This window comes from Hemitrygon akajei, chromosome 19 (assembly GCF_048418815.1).
Source record: "Hemitrygon akajei chromosome 19, sHemAka1.3, whole genome shotgun sequence".
NCBI lineage: Eukaryota > Metazoa > Chordata > Chondrichthyes > Myliobatiformes > Dasyatidae > Hemitrygon > Hemitrygon akajei.
Genome location: NC_133142.1, coordinates 63,925,369 through 63,945,381, shown reverse-complemented (window position 1 = coordinate 63,945,381; position 20,013 = coordinate 63,925,369). Strand labels below are relative to the sequence as shown.

Sequence of the window (20,013 nt, the reverse complement as noted above, 5' to 3'; positions counted from 1 at the left end):
GTGTATGATCAAAACAACTTTCAGAGGACCTTAGAATTGTAGAGATGCATGAAGCTGGAAAAGGCTACAAAAGCATTTCTAAAGATTTGAGTGTTCATTAGTCCACAGAAAGAGAAATTGTCTACAAATGGAGGAAAATTTCTCTAGGAGTGGGCATCCTGCAAAGATCACACCAAGAGCACAACATGCATTGCTGAAGGAGATGAAAAAGCACCTAAAGGTCAGAGCAGAAACCTATAGAAATCTCTAGAACTTGTTAAAGTCTCTGTTCATACATCCTTATAAGAAAAGCACTGAACTAGAATGGTATTCATGGAAGGACACCATGGAGGAAACCACTGTTCTCCAAATAAAAACTTTCCTGCACTTTTCAAGTTTGCAAAAGACCACCTGGATGCACTACAAATGCTTCTGAGACAATGTTCTGTGGACTGCTGAGACAAAAGTTGAACTTTTGGCAGAAATGTACATTGCTATGTTTGGAGGAAAAGGGGCACTGCACACCAACACCAAAACCTCATCCCAACTGTGAAGCACAGTGGAAGGAGCATTTTGGTTTGGGGCTGCTTTGCTGCCTCAGGGCCTGAACAGCTTGCAATCGTTAAGGGAAGAATGAATTCAAAATTGTATCAAGACATTTTACAAGAGAAACATCACCTGAAGCTTTATAGAAGTTGGATAATGCATTAAGAGAATGATCCAAAAGATAAGAGTAAATCAACAACAGAATGGTTTAAAAAGAAGAAAAATAGCCTGTTGCAATGGCCGAGTCAAAGTCCTGACCTTAATCCTATAGAAATGTTGGGGAAGGACCTGAAGCAAGCAGTTCATGCAAGGAAGCCCACCAACATCCCAGAGTTGAAGCAGTTTTGTAAAGAGGAATGGCCGAAAATTCCTCCAAGCCGATGTGCATGACTGATCAACAGTTAATGCAAACAGTTGGTTGAAGTTATTGCTGTACAAGTGGGTCACACCAGTTACTGAAAGCCAAGGTTCACATACTTTTTCCAACAAATACATGTAATATTGGAACATTTTCTCGATTTAAATGAACAAGCATAAAGTTTTTGTGTATTTATTTAATTGGGTTGCCTTTGTCTAGTTTTAGGACTTACTTGAAGGTCTGATCACATATTAGGCCATATTTATGCAGAAATAGAGAAAATTCTACAGGGTTCAGAAATGTTCTCTCAGCACTGTGCCTTCAGCCCTGTCAGTTTCCCAAGCATCTTTTCCTTAGTAATAGCAACAACACTCACTTCTGTCCCGACTCTCTGAAATTTCTGCATACTGTCTTCCACAATAATGACTAATGCAAAATACTTCAGTTCATCTGCCATTTCTTTATCCCCCATTACTACCTATCCAGCATCATTTTCCAGTGGTCTGATATCCCGTCATGTCTCTTTTACTCTTTATATATCTGAAAAACCTTTTGGTATCCTTTCTTACATTATTGGAATAAAGGGCTGAAAAGGGCAGATGGAATTTAATGCAGCCAGGTGTGCAGTTTCAGAAGACAAACCAGAGTTGGATTTACACAGTAGGGCATGGAGGTGTCTGGTAGAACAAAGAAATCTGGGAATACAGTTCCATAATTCCTTGAAAGTGGCATCACAGATTTATAGGGTCATAAAGAAAGCTTTTGATACATTGCCCTTCATAAATCACTGTACTGAGTACAGTAGTTGGGATGTTATGTTGAAGTTATATAAGACATTGGTGAGGCCTAGTTTGGAGTATGTGTGCAGTTTTGGGCACCTTCCTACAGGAAATATGAAAATAAGACTGAAAGAGCGCAGAGAAAATTTACAAGGATGTTGCCAGGATCTGAGGACCTGACTTACAGGGAAAGAGTGAATAGATTGAGAGGAAATTTGATAGAGCTATACAAAATTATGAGAGATATAGATAGAGTAAATGACAACAGGCTTTTTCCATAGTTGGGTGGGACTACAACTAGAGGTCATGGGTTAAGGGTGAAAGGGGAACATGAGGGCACACCTCTTCACTCAGAGGGCGGTGGAGTGTGGAACAAGTGGTGTATGCCAGTTTGATTTCAACGTTTAAGAGGAAGTTGGATAGGTACACAGATAGGAGAGGTACAGAAGGCTTTGGTTCAGGTTCAGGTTGATGGGACTGGGCAAATTAATAGATCAGCACGGACTAGGTGGACCAAAGAGCCTGTTTCGGTGCAGCATAAAGCATAGACAACACATTCCCATTCATTCCAGTGCCAACTAATGATACTATTATATCAGCCTTAACCATTAACTTAGGCAGCTCATTCCACAGACTCATCAGTGCAAAAAAGTTGCCCCTCAGGTACTGTTTTATATCCTCCCCTACTTATTTGTCTCTTTCTGTCCTTAAGGAACATAAGATTCCTGCTTTCTGTGTCATCAGACAATCCTCAAACCTTTGTTCTCTCTCCCAGGGTGAAGCATCCTAACATACTGCAACTGGTGGATGTCTTCGAAACGCGCAAGGAATATTTCATCTTCCTGGAACTGTGAGTGAACTGTAACAGATTCAGTGGTGGAAAGGTGGGGTGGAGATCAACCGTGAGTGAATTGTATCAGAGATGGGTGGGAGAGTGGGGGAGATCACCTGTGATTGAACTGTAACAGATTCAGGGGTGGAATTCAGGGTTGGTAAGTTAAGTATGATGGCAGAATAGAGTTTTAATGGTAAGACTCTTGGCAGTGTGGAGGATCAGAGTGATCTTGGGGTCCAAGTCCATAGGAAACTCAAAGCAGCTGTGTAGGTTGACTCTGTGGTTAAGAAGGCATACAGTGCATTGGCCTTCATCAATCGTGGGATTGAGTTTAGGAGCCAAGAGATACTGTTGCAGCTATCTAGAACCCTGGTCAGACCCCATTTGGAGTACTGTGCTCAGTTCTGGTCGCCTCACTACAGGAAGGATGTGGAAACCATAGAAAGGGTGCGGAAGAGATTTACAAGGATGTTACCTGAATTGGGGAGCATGCCTTATGAGAATAGGTTGAGTGAACTCGGCCTTTCTTCCTTGGAGTGAAGGAGGATGAGAGGTGACCTGATAGAGGTGTATAAGATGATGAGAAGCATTGATTGTGTGGATAGTCAGAGGCTTTTTCCCAGGGCTGGAATGGCTAGCATGAGAGGGCACAGTTTTAAGGTGCTTGGAAGTAGGTACAGAGGAGATGTCAGGTGTAAATTGTTTTACACAGAGAGTGGTGAGTGCGTGGAATGGGCTGTCGGTGACGGTGGTGGAGGCAAATACAATAGGGTCTTTTAAGAGACTCTTGACAGGTACATGGAGCTCAGAAAAATAGAGGGCTATGGGTAACCCTAGGTAATTTATAAGGTAAGGACATGTTTGGCACAGCTTTGTGGGCCAAAGGGCCTGTGGTGTGCTGTAGGTTTTCTATGTTTCTATAGAAAGGTGGGGTGGAGATCACCTGTGAGTGAATTGTATCAGAGACGGGTGGAAGAGTGAGGGAGATTGCCTGTGCATGAATTGTAATAGACACAGGGGTGGGGGAGTAAGGGAGATCACCTGTGAGCGAATTGTAACAGAGACAGGGGTGGGAGAATGAGGGAGATCACCTGTGATCATAGACAGGTGGGAGAGTGGGGGAGATCACCTGTGAGTGGATTGTATCAGAGAAGGGTGGGGAGAGTGGGGGAGATCACCTGTGAGTGAATTGCAACATATTCAGGTCTGGGAGGGGGGGGGTGGAAATCACCTGTGAGGGAATTGTATCAGAGACAGAGGTGGGAGAGTGAGGGAGATCACCTGTGATTGTATTGTATCAGAGAGTGGGGTGGGAGAATGGGGGAGATCATCTTTGAATGAACTGTATCAGAAATTGGGGTGGTAGGGTGAGAGATCATATGGTCTGTTCAAAATGGGTGTCAAGTACCAATACATTAAGATTGTTTAAAATTGTTGGAGATTGTTCAATGTCATTTCCTTTACACAAGTGTAAGAAGAACAAAGTAATTGTTACTCCAGATTCGATCAGCACAAAAAGAAGACAATAGTAAAGAACAAAATATTAATGATAAAAATGCAATAAATATAAATATATAAGATAGCTTTCATGCATAGATTGATTGTATGTGCTTAAGTGATGCTAGGCTGTACATAGTGTCATAGAGTCATAGAACACCAGAGCACAGAAATGAGCCTTCAGCTCATCGAGTCTGTGCGAAGCCATTAATCTACTTTGTCCCAGCCCTCAATACCCTTACTATTCATGTACCTATTGAAATTTCTCTTAAATACTGAAATCAACCCTTCATCCACCACTTGTGCTAGCAACTCGTTCCACACTTTCACCACACTCTGAGAAAAGAAGTTCCACCTCTTTTCCCCTTAATTATTTTACCTTTTCTCTTAACCCATGACCTCTAGTTGTAGTTTCACCCAGCCTCAGAGGAAAGAGCCTGCTTGCATTTACCCTATCTATTTCCCTCATAATCTCCTCTCTGTCTTCCATGTTCTAAGGAGTAAAGTCCTAACCTATTCAACATTTCCCTTAATTAGGTCCTCAAGCGCTGACAACATCCTTGTAAATTTTCTTCAATCTTATTTACATCTTTCCTGTAGATAAATGACTGAATCTGCACACAGCACTCCCAATTAGGCCTCACCAAAGACTTATACAATTTCAACATAACATCGTAACTCCTATACTCAATACATTGATAATGAAGGCCAATGTGCCACCAGATTTCTTTACAAACAGATATTCCTGTGATGTCACTTTCAATTAATTATTGACCTGTATTCCCATATTCCTTTGTTCTACCATACTCCTCAGTGCCATACTGCTCACCGTGTAAGACCTACTCTGGTTGGTCCTCCCAAAGACCTCAAATCACATCAGCCATTTTTCCAGCTGGTCCAGCTCCCGTGCAAGCTCTGATAGTCTTCCTTACTATCCACTACACCCCCAATCTTGGTGTCATCAGCAAATTTGTTGATCTAGTTTATCACATTATCATCAAGATTGTTGATATAGAAATACAACGAACAATAGACCCGGCACTGATCCCTGCAGCACGCCACTAGTCACAAGCCTCCGGACAGAGAGGCAACCATTTACAACCACTCTCTGGTTTCTTCCACATGTCTAATTTAATTTACTACCTTATCTTGAGTACCAAGTGACTAAACCTTCTTAATCAACCTCCCATGCAGGACCTTGTCAAAGGTCTTGCTAAAGTCCATGGAGACAATGTAAAGTCCATCATAATTTGTAGTTTTTATTACTTATTTTTATTTATTTATTATTTATTTAGTGATGTAGCATTGAGTAGGTCCTTCTGAGTCTTCAGTGACAAATTACCCTACAGGGTACATCTTTGAACTGTGGGAGGAAATGGAACATTTGGCGAATACTCATGAATTCCATGGGGAGGTCATACAGACTCCTTACAGGTGATGTCAAAATTGAACTCCAAACTCCAGAACACCAAGCTGTAACAGTATCATGCTACTGTGGCAATGTATTATTATGTATTACAATGTACTACTGCCACAAAACAACAAATTCATGACACAAGCCAGTGACATTAAATCTGATTCTGATTCTGATTCTAAGATTGTTGCTTCAAATCCTCTTCATTAATTACAGGTTGCTTTGACCAGTTCCGAATTTCCACATAAATGAATTCTTTGTGCTAAGAATCAGCAGTGAGCACAAGGGTTTTATACTCAGGTTTCTGAATCAGAATCAGATTTATTGTCACTGATATTAGTTGTGAAATTTGTTGTCTTGTTGAGCAGTATATGCTGGCATAACAAATTACCATAATGTACAATACTATATAAACAGTGCAAAACACAAATAATGAAGTTGTGTTCATGGGTTCGTGAACTGTTTAGAAATCTGATGGTGGAGGAGAAGAAGCTGGTCCCAAATCATTGAGTGTGTGTCTTCAGGTTCCTATACCTCCTTCCTGATGGTAGAAATGAAAAGAGGGCATGTCTTGGGTGAATGCGATCCTTAGTAATGGATGCTGTCTCTTCAAGGCATGTCTTTTTGAAGGTGCCCTTGATATGGGGGAGGCGTGCCCGTGATAGAGTTGGCTCAGTCTACAACCCACTGAAACCTCTTACACTCTATGCATTGGAGCCTCAATACCAGATGGTGATGTGACCAGTTGGAATGTGCTCCACAGTACATCTGTACAAATTTGCTAGTCTTTGGTGACATATCAAATGGCGTGCAAGTTTGTTATGATGTGTAAGTATTACAGAAGGTGATTGAGCAACTCCAAGTCAATCTCCTTCACTTTTGTTCCTGTGAAAGCATTTATTAGTGTTTACGTGCAAACTCCGCACAGAATGCACTGGAACTGTGAGGCAGCAGCTCTATTAGCTCTATCACCATACCATCATTAGGACTTTCACAGGGGAACTGAACAGGCATATTGGAAAATAATTTGCAACTAACTGATATCAATCACTCAACAAGGAGCCACCACAGACTTGACAATCCAGACTGCATCTTTTAGTGTTACAGTCATTTTATACATTCCTTTAATATCAGTAACTACTTGTCGGTGTTACCCATGTACCAAGCTATAGTGAAAGGCTTGTCTTGCATGCTGTTTAAATCATTACACAGTGCAAGGTAAAACAATAACAATGCAGAATAAAGTGTTACAGCTACAGAGAAAGTGCAGCACAGGTAAGCAATAAAGCGCAGGATTGTAACGAGGTGGATTATGAGATCAAGAATCCATTTTACTATACAAGAGATCCATTCAAGAGTCTGATAAAAGTGGGATAGAAGCAGTCCTTAAGCTTGGTGGTACATGCTTTCAGGTTTGTGTATCTTCTACCTGATAGGAGAGGGGGAGAAAAGAGCATGTCCTGGGTGGGTGGGGGTCATTGTTTATGCTGGCTGCTTTACTGAGGCAGTGTGTAGTATAGACAGTACACAGAGAGAAAGGCTGGTTCCCATGATGTGCAGAGCTGTGTTCACAGCGCTCTGCAGTTTATTGCATATCACAGGCATAACAGTTGCCATTTCAAGTTGTTATGTGTCCAAGTAGGATGCTTGCTATGATAAATTTATAAACACAGGTAAGGGTCAAAGGATACATGGCAAATTTCTTTAGAGGTATTGGTGAGCTTTCTTGATTGTCACATCAAGAAGTTGAAGAGGTTAATGTGAAGAGGTTGTCAATACATTATTTAATAATTTGAAGTTTAAGGTTCTGCTGGATATCTATGTGAGTAGTGGGTTGTGCCCCTACTGGCCACTAATGTGATGAATATCAAGAACAGAGTTGCAGTCCAATAGATGAAATGTATTTAGTCTGACACTTTGTACTCTGCAGTTTCACTGGCTGGTATTAAAAACTCCAGGGTTTGATTCTGTAGGAGGAATATTTAGCATAGGCCAACGTCCCGGAGGAGGCTTTGATGCAGTCATCACTCTGGAAGGCAACCAAGAGCTCATAATCCTTTGCATTAAGGAAGCTGGAAGAAACAGCAGCACCTGAAGCAAAGCTGTATATTGTATTTGGACAAGACTGCAGGGTGCTTAGTGGCTGAGAGTCTGTCAACATTTAGCTGAAAGGATTTTCAGGGATTGCTCACTGCCTAGTTTCTTAATCACCATTCTGATCACAAGATTAGTTGAGAATTGGCACTGGCCAGAACCCAAGAGATGTCAGCATCTTATTGCAGCTTTAATTGTCTTTGCTGATGCACAGACTTTAGTGCCAGTTGACATGCGTTGGCAGCACTGTACTAATAGCATAGGGGGCTTCCTTTGTTCATCCCATCACATCAGTTACTTTCATTATGAGTGTACACATGTTACAGGAATTGAATCCATAAAGTGCTTTCAACTCAAGCATAATGAGTGCAGACAATCTTCAACAATCCTGTGTTTATTGAAAAATAAACATTGACACAGGTCCCTTGACCTGTCAAAGTCCATCCTCACATCAATCATTTACTCTAATCGTACATTCATCCCATCTTTTATTCAAGATTCAAGATTGTTTAATGTCATTTCCAGTACACAAGTGTAAAGGAGAATGAAATAATTGTTACTTTGGATCCAGTGCAGCACAAATAAAACACAAAGATAAAGAACAACAACAATAATAATACACACAGTAAGAATAAATTCACAAGATAGCTTATATACATAGATTGATTGCATGTTCATAAAGTGATGCTACGATGTACATAAGGTGTCACGGTCCCAATTGAACAGTGGCAGGCATCCAAGTTTTGGCTCTCCAATTCCCTGGAGTTATGGTTAGGAGCCGCTGTCCCTTTAAAACTTAGACTGTCAGTTATCACCTGCCACATTCCTGCATGGAAACTCTGTACTTAAAAGCCTTGTGCTGTGTTCTATTTCTGGTACTACTATTTGTCATCTTGTTTATTTTGAGTCTGAGTCAATTCTAGATCTTACTCTGCATTTGGGTTTATCTCCATCCATAGCTCTCTTGTTACAGCATGACTAAGCCCTCATGAACCCAGCAGAGTATAAAAGTTTGTGCCTGCCTTGGGCTACCAGGAAACAACTGTTGGCAGACATGACAACATGCTTCAGGAGATCCTCTCTAGCCTCTAGAAACACTCCAACTCCAGTAGGCAGGATTCAGGTTCAGCCAGAGGGGCGCCAGTTCCTGGCATGTTCAAGCTGGAGACTCTGTCAATACTCATGAAGGATCACTACACATACAACTCCCGAGAGGTATAATGGTAACTCCAAAGAATGCCAAGGATATATGGTACAATAATCCTTAGCCTTTAAGTTACAGCCATCCAAGTACCTGTTGGAATGCAGTAAGACAGCCTATATCATCTGGCTCCCTACTGTAAGAGACCTTGCCTTGGCAAAAGGGTTCACGCATCTATGCCAGTGCAGAGACTTTTCTCAGAGACTTCGAAGAGGGTGTTCTATCATCCCACTGGAGGACATGGGACAACTTATTCAGGGGAATTGGTCTGTGGTCAATGATTCCATAGAATTTTGTTCCTTGACCACAAAGGTTGGAATATGGAAGCACAAAATGCTCTATTCCATAATGTATCGAGTGACAATCTAAAGGATGCCCTTGTGCCCAAGACCTTGTGGAGGATCTAGAGGGTGTTCTGGATCTGGTGATGTGACTCGATAAGTGAGTAACAGTAAAGAGAAGGGATAGATGAAGGAGATTATTACATAAGAAATAGGAGCAAGAGTAGGCCATTCCATAAGATCATGGCTGATCTGGCCATGGACTCACCTCCACCTACCTGCCTTTTCCCCATAATCCTAATTCCCCTACTATACAAAAATCTATCCAACCTTGTCTTAAATATATTTACAGAGGTAGCTCCCACTGCTTCACTGGGCAGAGAATTCCACAGACTCACCACTCTCTTGGAAAAGTAGTTCCTCCTCATCTCTATCCTAAATCTACTTCCCCAAATCTTGAGGTTATGTTTCATAGTTCTATTCTCACATAATAGTGGAAAGAACTTTCCTGTCTCTTTCTTATCTATCCCTTTCATAAGTTTATACATTTCTTCAAGATCTTCTCTCATTCTTCTGAATTCCAGAGACTACACCCAGGCAACTCAATCTCTCCTCATAGTCTAACCCCCTCATCTCTGGCATCAACCTGGTGCATCTCCTCTGTACCACCTCCAAAGCCAGTATATCCTTCCTCAAGTAAGGAGGTCAGAACTGCACACAATACTTTAGGTTCGGCCTCACTAGTACCCTGTACAGTTGCAGCATAATCTCCCTGCTCTTCAATTCAATCCCTCTAGCAATGAAGGTCAGCATTCATTTGCCTTCTTGATAGCCTGCTGCACCTGCAAACCAACCTTTTGTGATTCATGCACAAGCACTCCCAAGTCCCTCTGCATAGCAGCATGCTGCAATTTTTTGATAATCTGCTCTTTCATTTTTCTTTCCAAAGTAGATAACCTAGCATTTACCAACATTGTACTTCATCTGCCAGACCCTTGCCTGCTCACAACCTAACCATATCTCTCTGCAGACCATCCGTATCTTCTGCAGAATTTGCTTTTCCACCCAATTTAGTATCATCATCAAACTTAGATACACTACACTCGGTCCCCTCTTCCAGATCATTAATTTATATCACGAACAGTTGCGGGTCCAGCGCCGACCCCTGTGGCAGACCGCTCACCACTGATTGCCAACCAGAGTAACACCCATGTATCCCGACTTTCTATTTTCAATTAGTTAACCAATCCTCTGTCCATGTTAATACACTACCAACTCATAAGGGGATACTACCCTTATCTTATGAATAAGTCTTTTGTGTGACACCTTATCGAACGCCTTCTGGAAATTCCATTTCTTTTCAGGTGCCTCACTATTTCTTCTTTAATGATAGCTTCAAGCATTTTCGCAACTACAGATGTTAAACTAACTGGCCTATATTTACCTGCTTTTTGCCTACATCCTTTTTTGAACAGTGGAGTGACATTCGCATCTTCCACTCTACCAGGACATACCCAGAGTTCAGCGAATTTTGGTAAATCATCACCAAAGTCTTTACTATAACATCTGCCATTTCTTTCAGTACCCTGGGATGCATTCCATCAGGACCAGGGGACTTATCTATCTTCGGGCCCACAAGTTTGCTCAGCTCTACTTCTTTAGTGATAGCTATTGTGCTGAGGTCCTCACCTCCCATCGCATACATAGCATCTCTCTTTGGTATGTTAGATGTGTCCTCCACTGTGAAGACTGACACAAAATAGTCATTCAAAGCCTCTGCTATTTCCTCATTACCCTATATCAATTCCCCCTCCTTATCTTCCAAGGGACTTATATTCACTTTAGCCACCCTTTTCTGCTTTATATAAGTATAAATAGTTTTACTATCTGTTTTTATATGTTGTGCTAGTTTATATGTTGTTCTAGCTTCCCTTCCTTTATTGCTCATTTAGTGGTACTTTGCTGCTTTTTAAAGTTTTCCCAATCTTCCAGTTTCCCACTACTCTTGGCAACTTTGTATGCATGAGCTTTTACTCTGATGCCTTCTTTTATTTCCTTAGTTATTCAAGGCTGACTCTCCCCACCTTTACTGAACTTGCTTTTAACTGGAATACATTTTTGTTGAGGACTGTAAAAAATCTCTATGAAAGTCTTCAACTGTTCCTCAACTGTCCCACCATATAGACTTCAGTTCAGCATTCAACACAATCATCCCTCAGAAACTGATTGGAAAGCTGAGCCTACTGGGCCTGAACACCTCCCTCTGCAACTGGATCCTAGACTTCCTGACTGGGAGACCTCAATCAGTCCGGATCGGAGGCAGCATCTCCAACACCATCACACAGAGCACGGGGGCTCCCCAGGGCTGCGTGCTCAGTCCACTACTGTTCACTCTGCTGACCCACGACTGTGCTGCAACACACAGCTCGAACCACATCATCAAGTTCGCCGATGACATGACCGTGGTGGGTCCCATCAGCAAGAACGACGAGTCAGCTTACAGAGAGGAGGTGCAATGGCTAACGGACTGGTGCAGAGCCAACAACCTATCTCTTAATGTGAACAAAACAAAGGAGATGGTTGATGACTTCAGGAGGGCATGGAGCGACCACTCCCCGCTGAACATCGATGGCACCTCAGTAGAGATCGTAAACAGCACCAAATTTCTTGGTGTTCACCTGATGGAGAATCTCACCTGGTCCCTCAACACCAGCTCCATAGCAAAGAAAGCCCAGCAGCATCTCTACTTTTTGCGAAGGCTGAGGAAAGTCCATCTCCCACCCCCATCCTCATCACATTCTACAGGGGTTGTATCGAGAGCATCCTGAGCAACTGCATCACTGCCTGGTTCGGAAATTGTACCATCCTGGATCGCAAGACTCTGCAGCGGATAGTGAGGTCAGCTGAGAAGATCATCGGGGTCTCTCTTCCTGCCATCACGGACATTCACACTACATACTGCATCCGCAAAGGAAACAGCATTATGAAGGACCCCACGCACCCCTCATACAATCTCTTCTCCCTCCTGCTGTCTGAGAAAAGGCTCCGAAGCATTCGGGCTCTCACGACCAGACTATGTAACAGTTTCTTCCCCCAAGCTATCAAACTCCTCAATACCCGAAGCCTGGACTAACACCTTGCCCTACTGTCCTGTTTATTATTTATTGTAATGCCTGCACTGTTTTTTGTGCACTTTATGCAGTGTAGGTCTGTAGTCTATTGTAGCTTTCTCTGTTTTTTTAATTACGTAGTTCAGTCTAGTTTTATGTACTGTGTCATGTAACACCATGGTCCTGAAAAACGTTGTCTCATTTTTACTATGCACTGTACCAGAAGTTATGGTCGAAATGACAATAAAAGTTGACTTTCCTTGCCTTGATTTGACTTGACTTGACTTGATATAGCCTGTGTTCCCAGTCTACACCAGCCAAATCCTCCCTCATCCCATTGTAATCTCATTGTTTAGGCATAATACACTGATTTTAGATTGAGCTATTACAGCCTCCATTTGTATGAGAAATTTAATTGTACTGTGATCACTAATTTTACCTTTCTCATTGCACAGGACCAGATTAAAGATAGCACACTCCCTTGTAGGTTCAGTAACATGCTGAAGATTCTTGCCCCTGACTATACTTTGTCCTCTCCAATCCCCCGGGCTAGGACTGCTCCTTGACCACTGCTGATCCCAGCCTCTGAGGAGCCTATGCAATCAGGCTGGACCAAGCTCACTCGAGCTGCAGGAGTGAAGGAGGGAGAGGTTACTCCACTTACTGTGGAGAGGCCGAACATTATTGTACCTCTTGTCCCAAGCTGCCAGGAAACTCCTGGGACCATCCAGCATAGGAAGTTTGGTGATGGTTGCTGGCCTCACTCCCATTTCATCTCCCTCCGTGGTGGAGTGGTGCTCCATGTGTCACTTTCATGGAGAGATCAAAAACATTCCCTATATGCCTTTATTGGCTCAGATGCAGCGGGAAGTTTTTTGGACCTCAGACTGATTAAAATGCTCTGTTCACATCTCAACCAGCGGCTCGTTGCCATGGCCCTGGATGGAAGACTTTTGGTATCAGAGCAGATCAACAATCAAACAACGCTACTTAAGCTTAAGACTGGCCAGCAATTCAGCTCCATCTCATTTGCTTCCCAAGAATATCACTCGTTCTGGGTCATCCCTGGTTGTCATCCCACAACCCTAGAGTCAATTGAAGTGCTGGTGTTATTCTGAGTGGATCAAGGCAGTGCAGAAAGAAATGTCTCTGAATTACCTCATGAGTTTACTTCTGAGAGTACCCCTGGATTCCACCCGAATTAGCTTTTGAACCTTCCACCTCTAATCTCAGTGCATCACATTTGTCTCAAGGTCCCCCAGAAAATTCAGACTTGCTGGAGGTCTTCAACCAGAAGAGGTCATCACTCTACCACTTCACCAGGTCTATGACCATGCCATCATTCTGCTACCAGGTACTTGTCTTTGGGGACAGCTCTACTCTCTATCGGCCCCGAAGAGAAAAGCCAATTGTGGACAATATCCAAGAAGCTATGTATTCTAGGTTTACTGAACAATCCATATCTCCCACTGCACTTCTCTCGCAATGAGATGTTTTCAAAGCATAGCTATAGTTTTTCATGAGAAAAGCAAAGAGCCTGTTTGTGCATAGCAAGCTCCCATGAAGTACAACATGTAACAAATTAGAACATAGAACTGTACAGCACAGGAACAGATCCTTCAACCCACAATATTGTGCTGAAATAATTAAATTAGTACTCAAATGGTCAACTAAGCGAATCCCTCCTGCATATATAATGTCCATCTCCTACCATTTCATTCACATTCATGTGCCTATCTAAACATCCCTTAAAAGTCCTTAATGTATCTTCCTCTACTACCATCCCAGGCAATAAATTCCAGACACCTACAACTTGTGCCTGTCAAAAATGTGCCTCTCACATCTCCTTTGAGTTTATCCCCTCTCATCTTACAAGCATGTCCTCTGGTATTAGAATTCATGGAAGAACATTGATCACAGTGTTGGGAAAATGTTTCCTGCCCTTTTGCTATGGGATTTTTGAATGCACTACTCTGATGCAATAATGAAATAGGGTTCACTTATATCACACCCATCACAAAGCAAAACACAAGCAGTATAGGGTGTTTCATGGAATGAGCTTCATTTTTTGCAGGCATTTACAGGAAAAATAAAATACAATAGACTTTTACAAAAAAACTACACACAAACTGACAAACAACCCCAATGTGCAAAAGAAGGCAAACTGTGCAAATAAAAATAATACTTATTGTAATAAGTCCTTGAAAGTGGATCTGCAGGTTGTAGATTCAGTTCAGGATAGTGAGTGACTATCCACACTGGTTCAAGAGCCTGATGGTTGAAGTGTAAAAACTGCTCCTGAACCTAGTGGAGTGCGATCCAAGGTTTCTGTACCTCCTGACTGATGGTAGTAGTGAGAAGAGGGCATGGCCTGGCATAGTGCCTCTCCCAAAGATAACACATGCTGATGCCACCAGCCGACTGCCCTCACTCTGAGTACACTGAAGCCTCAGCAATGGTACAGAATAGTGGCAAAGCTAGTAGGACTGTTGCCTCATCCCAGCAGGGTCCCAGGTTCCCAGCTGCTGTCTGTGTGGAGTTTGCATGTTCTCCACATGACCACATGAGATGAACATAGATGTCTTCCCACACGCAAAAAAAAGGATTCTGGTAGTTAAGTTAATTGTTCACTGTAAATAATACACTCCGAGGAAGTTGAGGGACATGTGAGAGAGAATAGGTTGTTGGGAAGTAAGTGGGATTGATGGGATTGTTCTGACATCTCCTGAGAACTTAAGGGGCCAAATGACCACCTTCAGAATCTGAGAATAAACTCAATGGCCACTTTATTATACAGTATACTTCCTGTACCTTATAAAGTTGTCAGAGTGTGTTTGTGGTATTCTGTTGCTGTATATTCACTTGGAATATACACTCAATGGCCTCCATTTAACTGCAGGAGTGGATACTGGTGTGGTCTTCTGCTTCTGTAGCCCATCCACTCCATGATTTGACAGAGTTCTATGTTTCTATGAATATAACCATATAACAATTACAGCATGGAAACAGGCCATCTCAGCCCTTCTAATCTGTGCCGAACGCTTACTCTCACCTAGTCCCACCAACCTGCACTCAGCCCATAACTCTCCATTCATTTCCTGTCCATATACCTATCCAATTTTTTCTTAAATGACAATATCAAACCTGCCTCTACTGGAAGCTCGTTCCACACAGCTACCACTCTCTGAGTAAAGAAGTTCCCCCTCATGTTACCCCTAAACTTTTGCCCCTTAACTCTCAACTCATGTCCTCTTGTTTGAATCTCCCCTACTCTCAATGGAAAAAGCCTATCCATGTCAACTCTATCTATGCCCCTCATAATTTTAAATACCTCTATCAAGTCCCCCCTCAACCTTCTACGCTCCAAAGAATAAAGACCTAACTTGTTCAACCTTTCTCTGTAACTTAGGTGCTGAAACCCAGGTAACATTCTAGTAAATCTCCTCTGTACTCTCTCTAAATGGACTGAATAAATGGGCTGATGGACTGTATGACTTGAATGGGACTAGAATTTACAGCTATTCTGAGGTGAGGATGCAGCCAAATGTAACTACTGACACTGGACCTGTACTTTATTGTTCTTTCAGATGCCAGGTCTTGACTCATCTTTATTTAATTTCTCACAGCCATCTGGCTTGATTAAATATTTGCTGAATAAGTTCTGTATTGCAGATAGCTTCCTCCAGTACTGAAAACTGCCCAAGGGGCCATACTGAAATAGGTTCATGAGAGTGAGAGATAAATCTGGTCTGACTCGTAACTTGCACTTGTTGTGCAGTGGCTTACGTTAGTACAAATGAAGTCCCAGAGTGTCAGAGCAATGAAAGCACAGGAAAGCTTTTGAAGTTGCTTGTTTACAGCAAGAATACGGAGGCAGCTTCAGTCTGACAGTCTTGATGTATGATTCATTGCAAGTTCAAAGTGCTTCTGTTCCAATGTTTCCAGGATCTGTTTCCTTGCCTCAGTCTTTCATTAAAACATCTGCTTCTGAGAAAACACTACCAATACCAGATTGAGAACATTATCTTATTTTAATTCCCCACTCTGGCCTCATATCTCTTCTCCTCACCTGCCTATCACCTCCCACTGGTGCCCTTTCTTCCTTTTCTCCATGGTCCACTCCTCTCTTTATCAGATGCCTTCTTCTTCAGTCTTTCCCTGGCTTCACCTCTCACCTTTTAGCTTGTACTCCTTCCCCTCTCCCACCTGGATTTCCAGCATCTGCAGAATCTCTTCTGGTTATTATCTTACTTTTTTTTCTAGGTTCCAATCTGTGCAGTTAATACTGAAATACATTCTGAAATTTAGTCTTCCTCCCATACCAAGCAATTCCTCTGCAGAAGTTAAGCCCCAGATGTTAAAATATAAACAGGTGATTCTGCAGATGTTGGAAACCCAGAGCAAAGCAAATAAATGCTGGAAGAACTCAGCAGGTCAGGTAATGGAAAGGAATAAAGAGTTAACATTTTGGTTGAGACCCTTTAGCAAGATGGGAAAGAAAGAGGGCAGAAGCCAAAACAAGAAGGTGGGGAGGGAAAGGAGTATAATCTAGAAGGTGACAGGCGAAACCAGGTGAGAGGAAAGATGGGGTAAGGGGATGAAGTGAGAAGCTGGGAAGTGATAGGTGGGAGAAGTAAAGGACTGGAAAGGAAGTAATCTGATAGGAGAGGAGGGTGGACAATAGGAGAAAGGGAGATTGGGGCACCAGAGAGAGGTGATAGACAGGTGAGCAGAAAAGCAGAGAAGGGAAGCCAGAATGAGGAATGGAAAAAGAGAGAAGGGTGAGGTGCAAGATTTTATATTTCTTTCCATAGATACTGCCTGACCTGATGAGCACCTCCAGCATTTTGTGTTAATCTGTCAAAATGCTTTATTGTTCTTCCTTCCAGAAAGATTTGCTTCCGCAAATAATAAATTACCTCAAATCTCGAGTCTGGAACTCTGTGAAGTACAGAGTTGCTTCTTGCATTTGACAGAGACATAAGTATAAATTGCACCCAATTTTAATCTTTTCCTAGGAAGTTCTATCTCAAATATATCTCCACTGAATAGCTGAGAGAATACAACCATGACAGAGGTACCATATTAATATAAGACAATCAATAAAGCCACCCGTAGACTCTTGGGCACATGTGTAAGATACCACAGTGTTATTTTGAAGGAGATCAGAAGAGAATTCACAGTACATGTCACACTAATTGCCATTGTAGTGTAAGACCACAAGACATAGGAGCAGAATTAGGCCATCTGGCTTATCAAGTCTGCTCCGCCATTCAATCATGGCTGATCCTTTTTTCTTTAATATCCTCCTCGACCCCAGTAACCAGCCTTCTCCCCATAACTTTTGATGCTACATCCAATCAAGAACCTATCAAAACACCCAATGACTTGGCCTCCACAGATACATGTGGCAACAAATTCCACAGGTTCACCACCCTCTGGCTAAAGAAATTTCTCCGCATCTGTTTTGGAAGGGCACCCCTCTATCCTGAGGCTGTGCCCTCTTCTCCTAGACTCTCCCACCATGGGAAACCTCCTTTCCACATCTGTCTAGGCCTTTCAAAATTTGAACAGTTTCAATGAGATTCCCCCTCATGAATTCCAGCAAGTACAGACCCAGAGCCATCAAATGCTCCTCATATGATAACCCTTTCATTCCTGCAATCATCCTTGTGAACCTCCTCTGAACACTGTCCAATGCCAGCTCATCTTTTCTAAGATGAAGGGCCCAAAACTGTTCACAATACTCAAGGTGAGGCCTCACCTGTGCCTTATAAGACCTCAGCATCACATCTTTGCTCTTTTATTCTAAACCTCTTGAAATGAATGCTAACATTGTAGTTGCCTTCCTCACCACCTATTCAACCTGCAAGTTAACCTTTAGGGTGTTCTGCACAAGGACTCCCAAGTCCCTTTGCATCTCAGATTCCTTGATTTTCTCCCTGTTTTAGAAATAGTCCGCACATTTATTTCTACGACCAAAGTGTATGACCATGCATTTTCCCACATTGTATTTCATTTGCCACTTTCTTGCCCATTCTCCTAATCTGTCTAAATCCTTCTGCATCCTACCTGTTTCATCAACACTATCCACCTCTCCACAAATCTTTGTGTCATCTGCAAGCTTGGCAACAAAGCAATCTATTCCATCATCTAAATCATTTATATACAGCATAAAAAGAAGCAGTCCCAACTCTGACCCCTGCAGAATACCACTAGTCACTGGCAGCCGACCAGGAAAGGATCTCTTAATACCCACTCACTGCCTCTTACCAATAATCCAATGCTCTAACTATGTTCATAACTTTTCTGTCATACAATGGGCTCTTAACTTTTTAAGCAGCCTCATGTGTGGCGCTTTGTCAAAGGCCTTTTGAAAGTCCAAATATACAACATCCACTACATCCCCTTTATCTATCCTACTTGTAATCTCCTCAAAGGTGGTTTGTCAGGCAGGATTTTTCCTGAAGGAAACCATGCTGACTGTGTACTATCTTGTCCCGTCTCACCAAGTACTCCATCACCTCATCCTTAATAATTGACTCCCACATCTTCCCAACCACAGAGGCCAGGCTAACTGGTCTATAATTTCCTTTCTGCTGCCTTCCTCCTTTCTTAAAGAGTGGAGTAATATTTGCAATTTTCCAGTCCCCTGGCACCACGCCAGAGTCCAATGATTTTGGAAAGATCATTTCTAATGCCACCACAGTCTCTAATGCTATCTCTTTCAGAACCCTAGGATGCAGTTCCTCTGGTCAGAGTGACTTGTGTATCTTAGGTCATTCAGATTTTTGAGCACCTTCTCTCTTGTAACAGTAACTGCACCCACTTCTCTTCCTTCACACATTACAACATCAGGCATACTGCTAGTGTCTTCCACAGTGAAGACTGATGCAAAATACTTATTTAATTCTCCAGCCATCTCCTTGTCCCCTCTTATTATTTCTCCTACCTCATTTTCTAGTGGTCCTATATCCACTCTCATTTCTCATTTATATTAACATACATGAAAAAAACTTTTCCTATCCAAATTGATATTATTTGCTAGCTTGCTTTCATATTTTTTATGTTTTCCCTTCTAGTGATTTTTTAGTTGCTCTTTGCAGCTTTTTAAAAACTTCCCACTCCTCTATCTTCCCACTGATTTTTGCTTTCTTGTGTGCCCTTTCTTTTGCTTTTATAATGGCTTTGACTTCCCTTGTCAGCCAGGACTGTAGTATTTTACCATTTGAGTATTTATTCACTTTTGGAATACACATGTCCTGCATCTTCCTCATTTTTCCCCAGAAACACACACCATTGCTGCTATGCTGACATCCCTGCCAGCAGCTCCTTCCAATTTACTTTGTCCAATTCCTCTCTCATACCACTATAATTACCCTTACTCCACTGAAATACTGATACATCAGACTTTACTTTCTCCCTATCAAATTTCACATTGAACACAATCATATTGTGATCGTAAGTTCCTAAGGGCTCTTTTACCTTAAGCCTCCAGTTCATTACATAACACCCAATCCAGTATAGCTGATCCTCTAGTAGTCTCAATGATAAACTGCTCTAAAAAGCCATCTCTTAGTCATTCAACAAACTCACTCACTTGAGATCCATTACTAACCTAATTTTGCCAAACAACCAGCATGTTAAAATCTCTCATGACTACCATAACATTGCTCTTTTGACTCACCTTTTCTATTTCCTGTTGTAACGTGTGGTCCACCTTCCAGCCTCTTTTGGGAGGCCTGGATATAACTGCCATCAACATCCTTTTACCCTTGCAGTTTGTTAACTCAACCCACAAGGATTCAACATTTATCCTATGTCACATCTTTCGACTGATTTGATGCCATTCTTTACCAGTAGAGCCACACCACCCCCTCTGCCTACCCTCCTATCCCTCCAATATAATGTGTAGCCTT

The 20,013-nt window shown here is 42.2% G+C and overlaps 1 protein-coding gene across 5 annotated transcripts in view; it reads left to right on the top strand.

Annotated features, from left to right (window-relative positions):
* LOC140741998 (caM kinase-like vesicle-associated protein) overlaps positions 1-20,013 on the top strand; it is a 205,551-nt gene that overhangs the window by 107,692 nt on the left and 77,846 nt on the right. For all 5 annotated transcript variants that reach the window (XM_073072655.1, XM_073072656.1, XM_073072652.1 and 2 more), the window contains one exon: positions 2,438-2,512. In XM_073072655.1, coding sequence (XP_072928756.1) covers positions 2,438-2,512 — 75 coding nt within the window. The remainder of the gene's footprint in view (positions 1-2,437; positions 2,513-20,013) is intronic.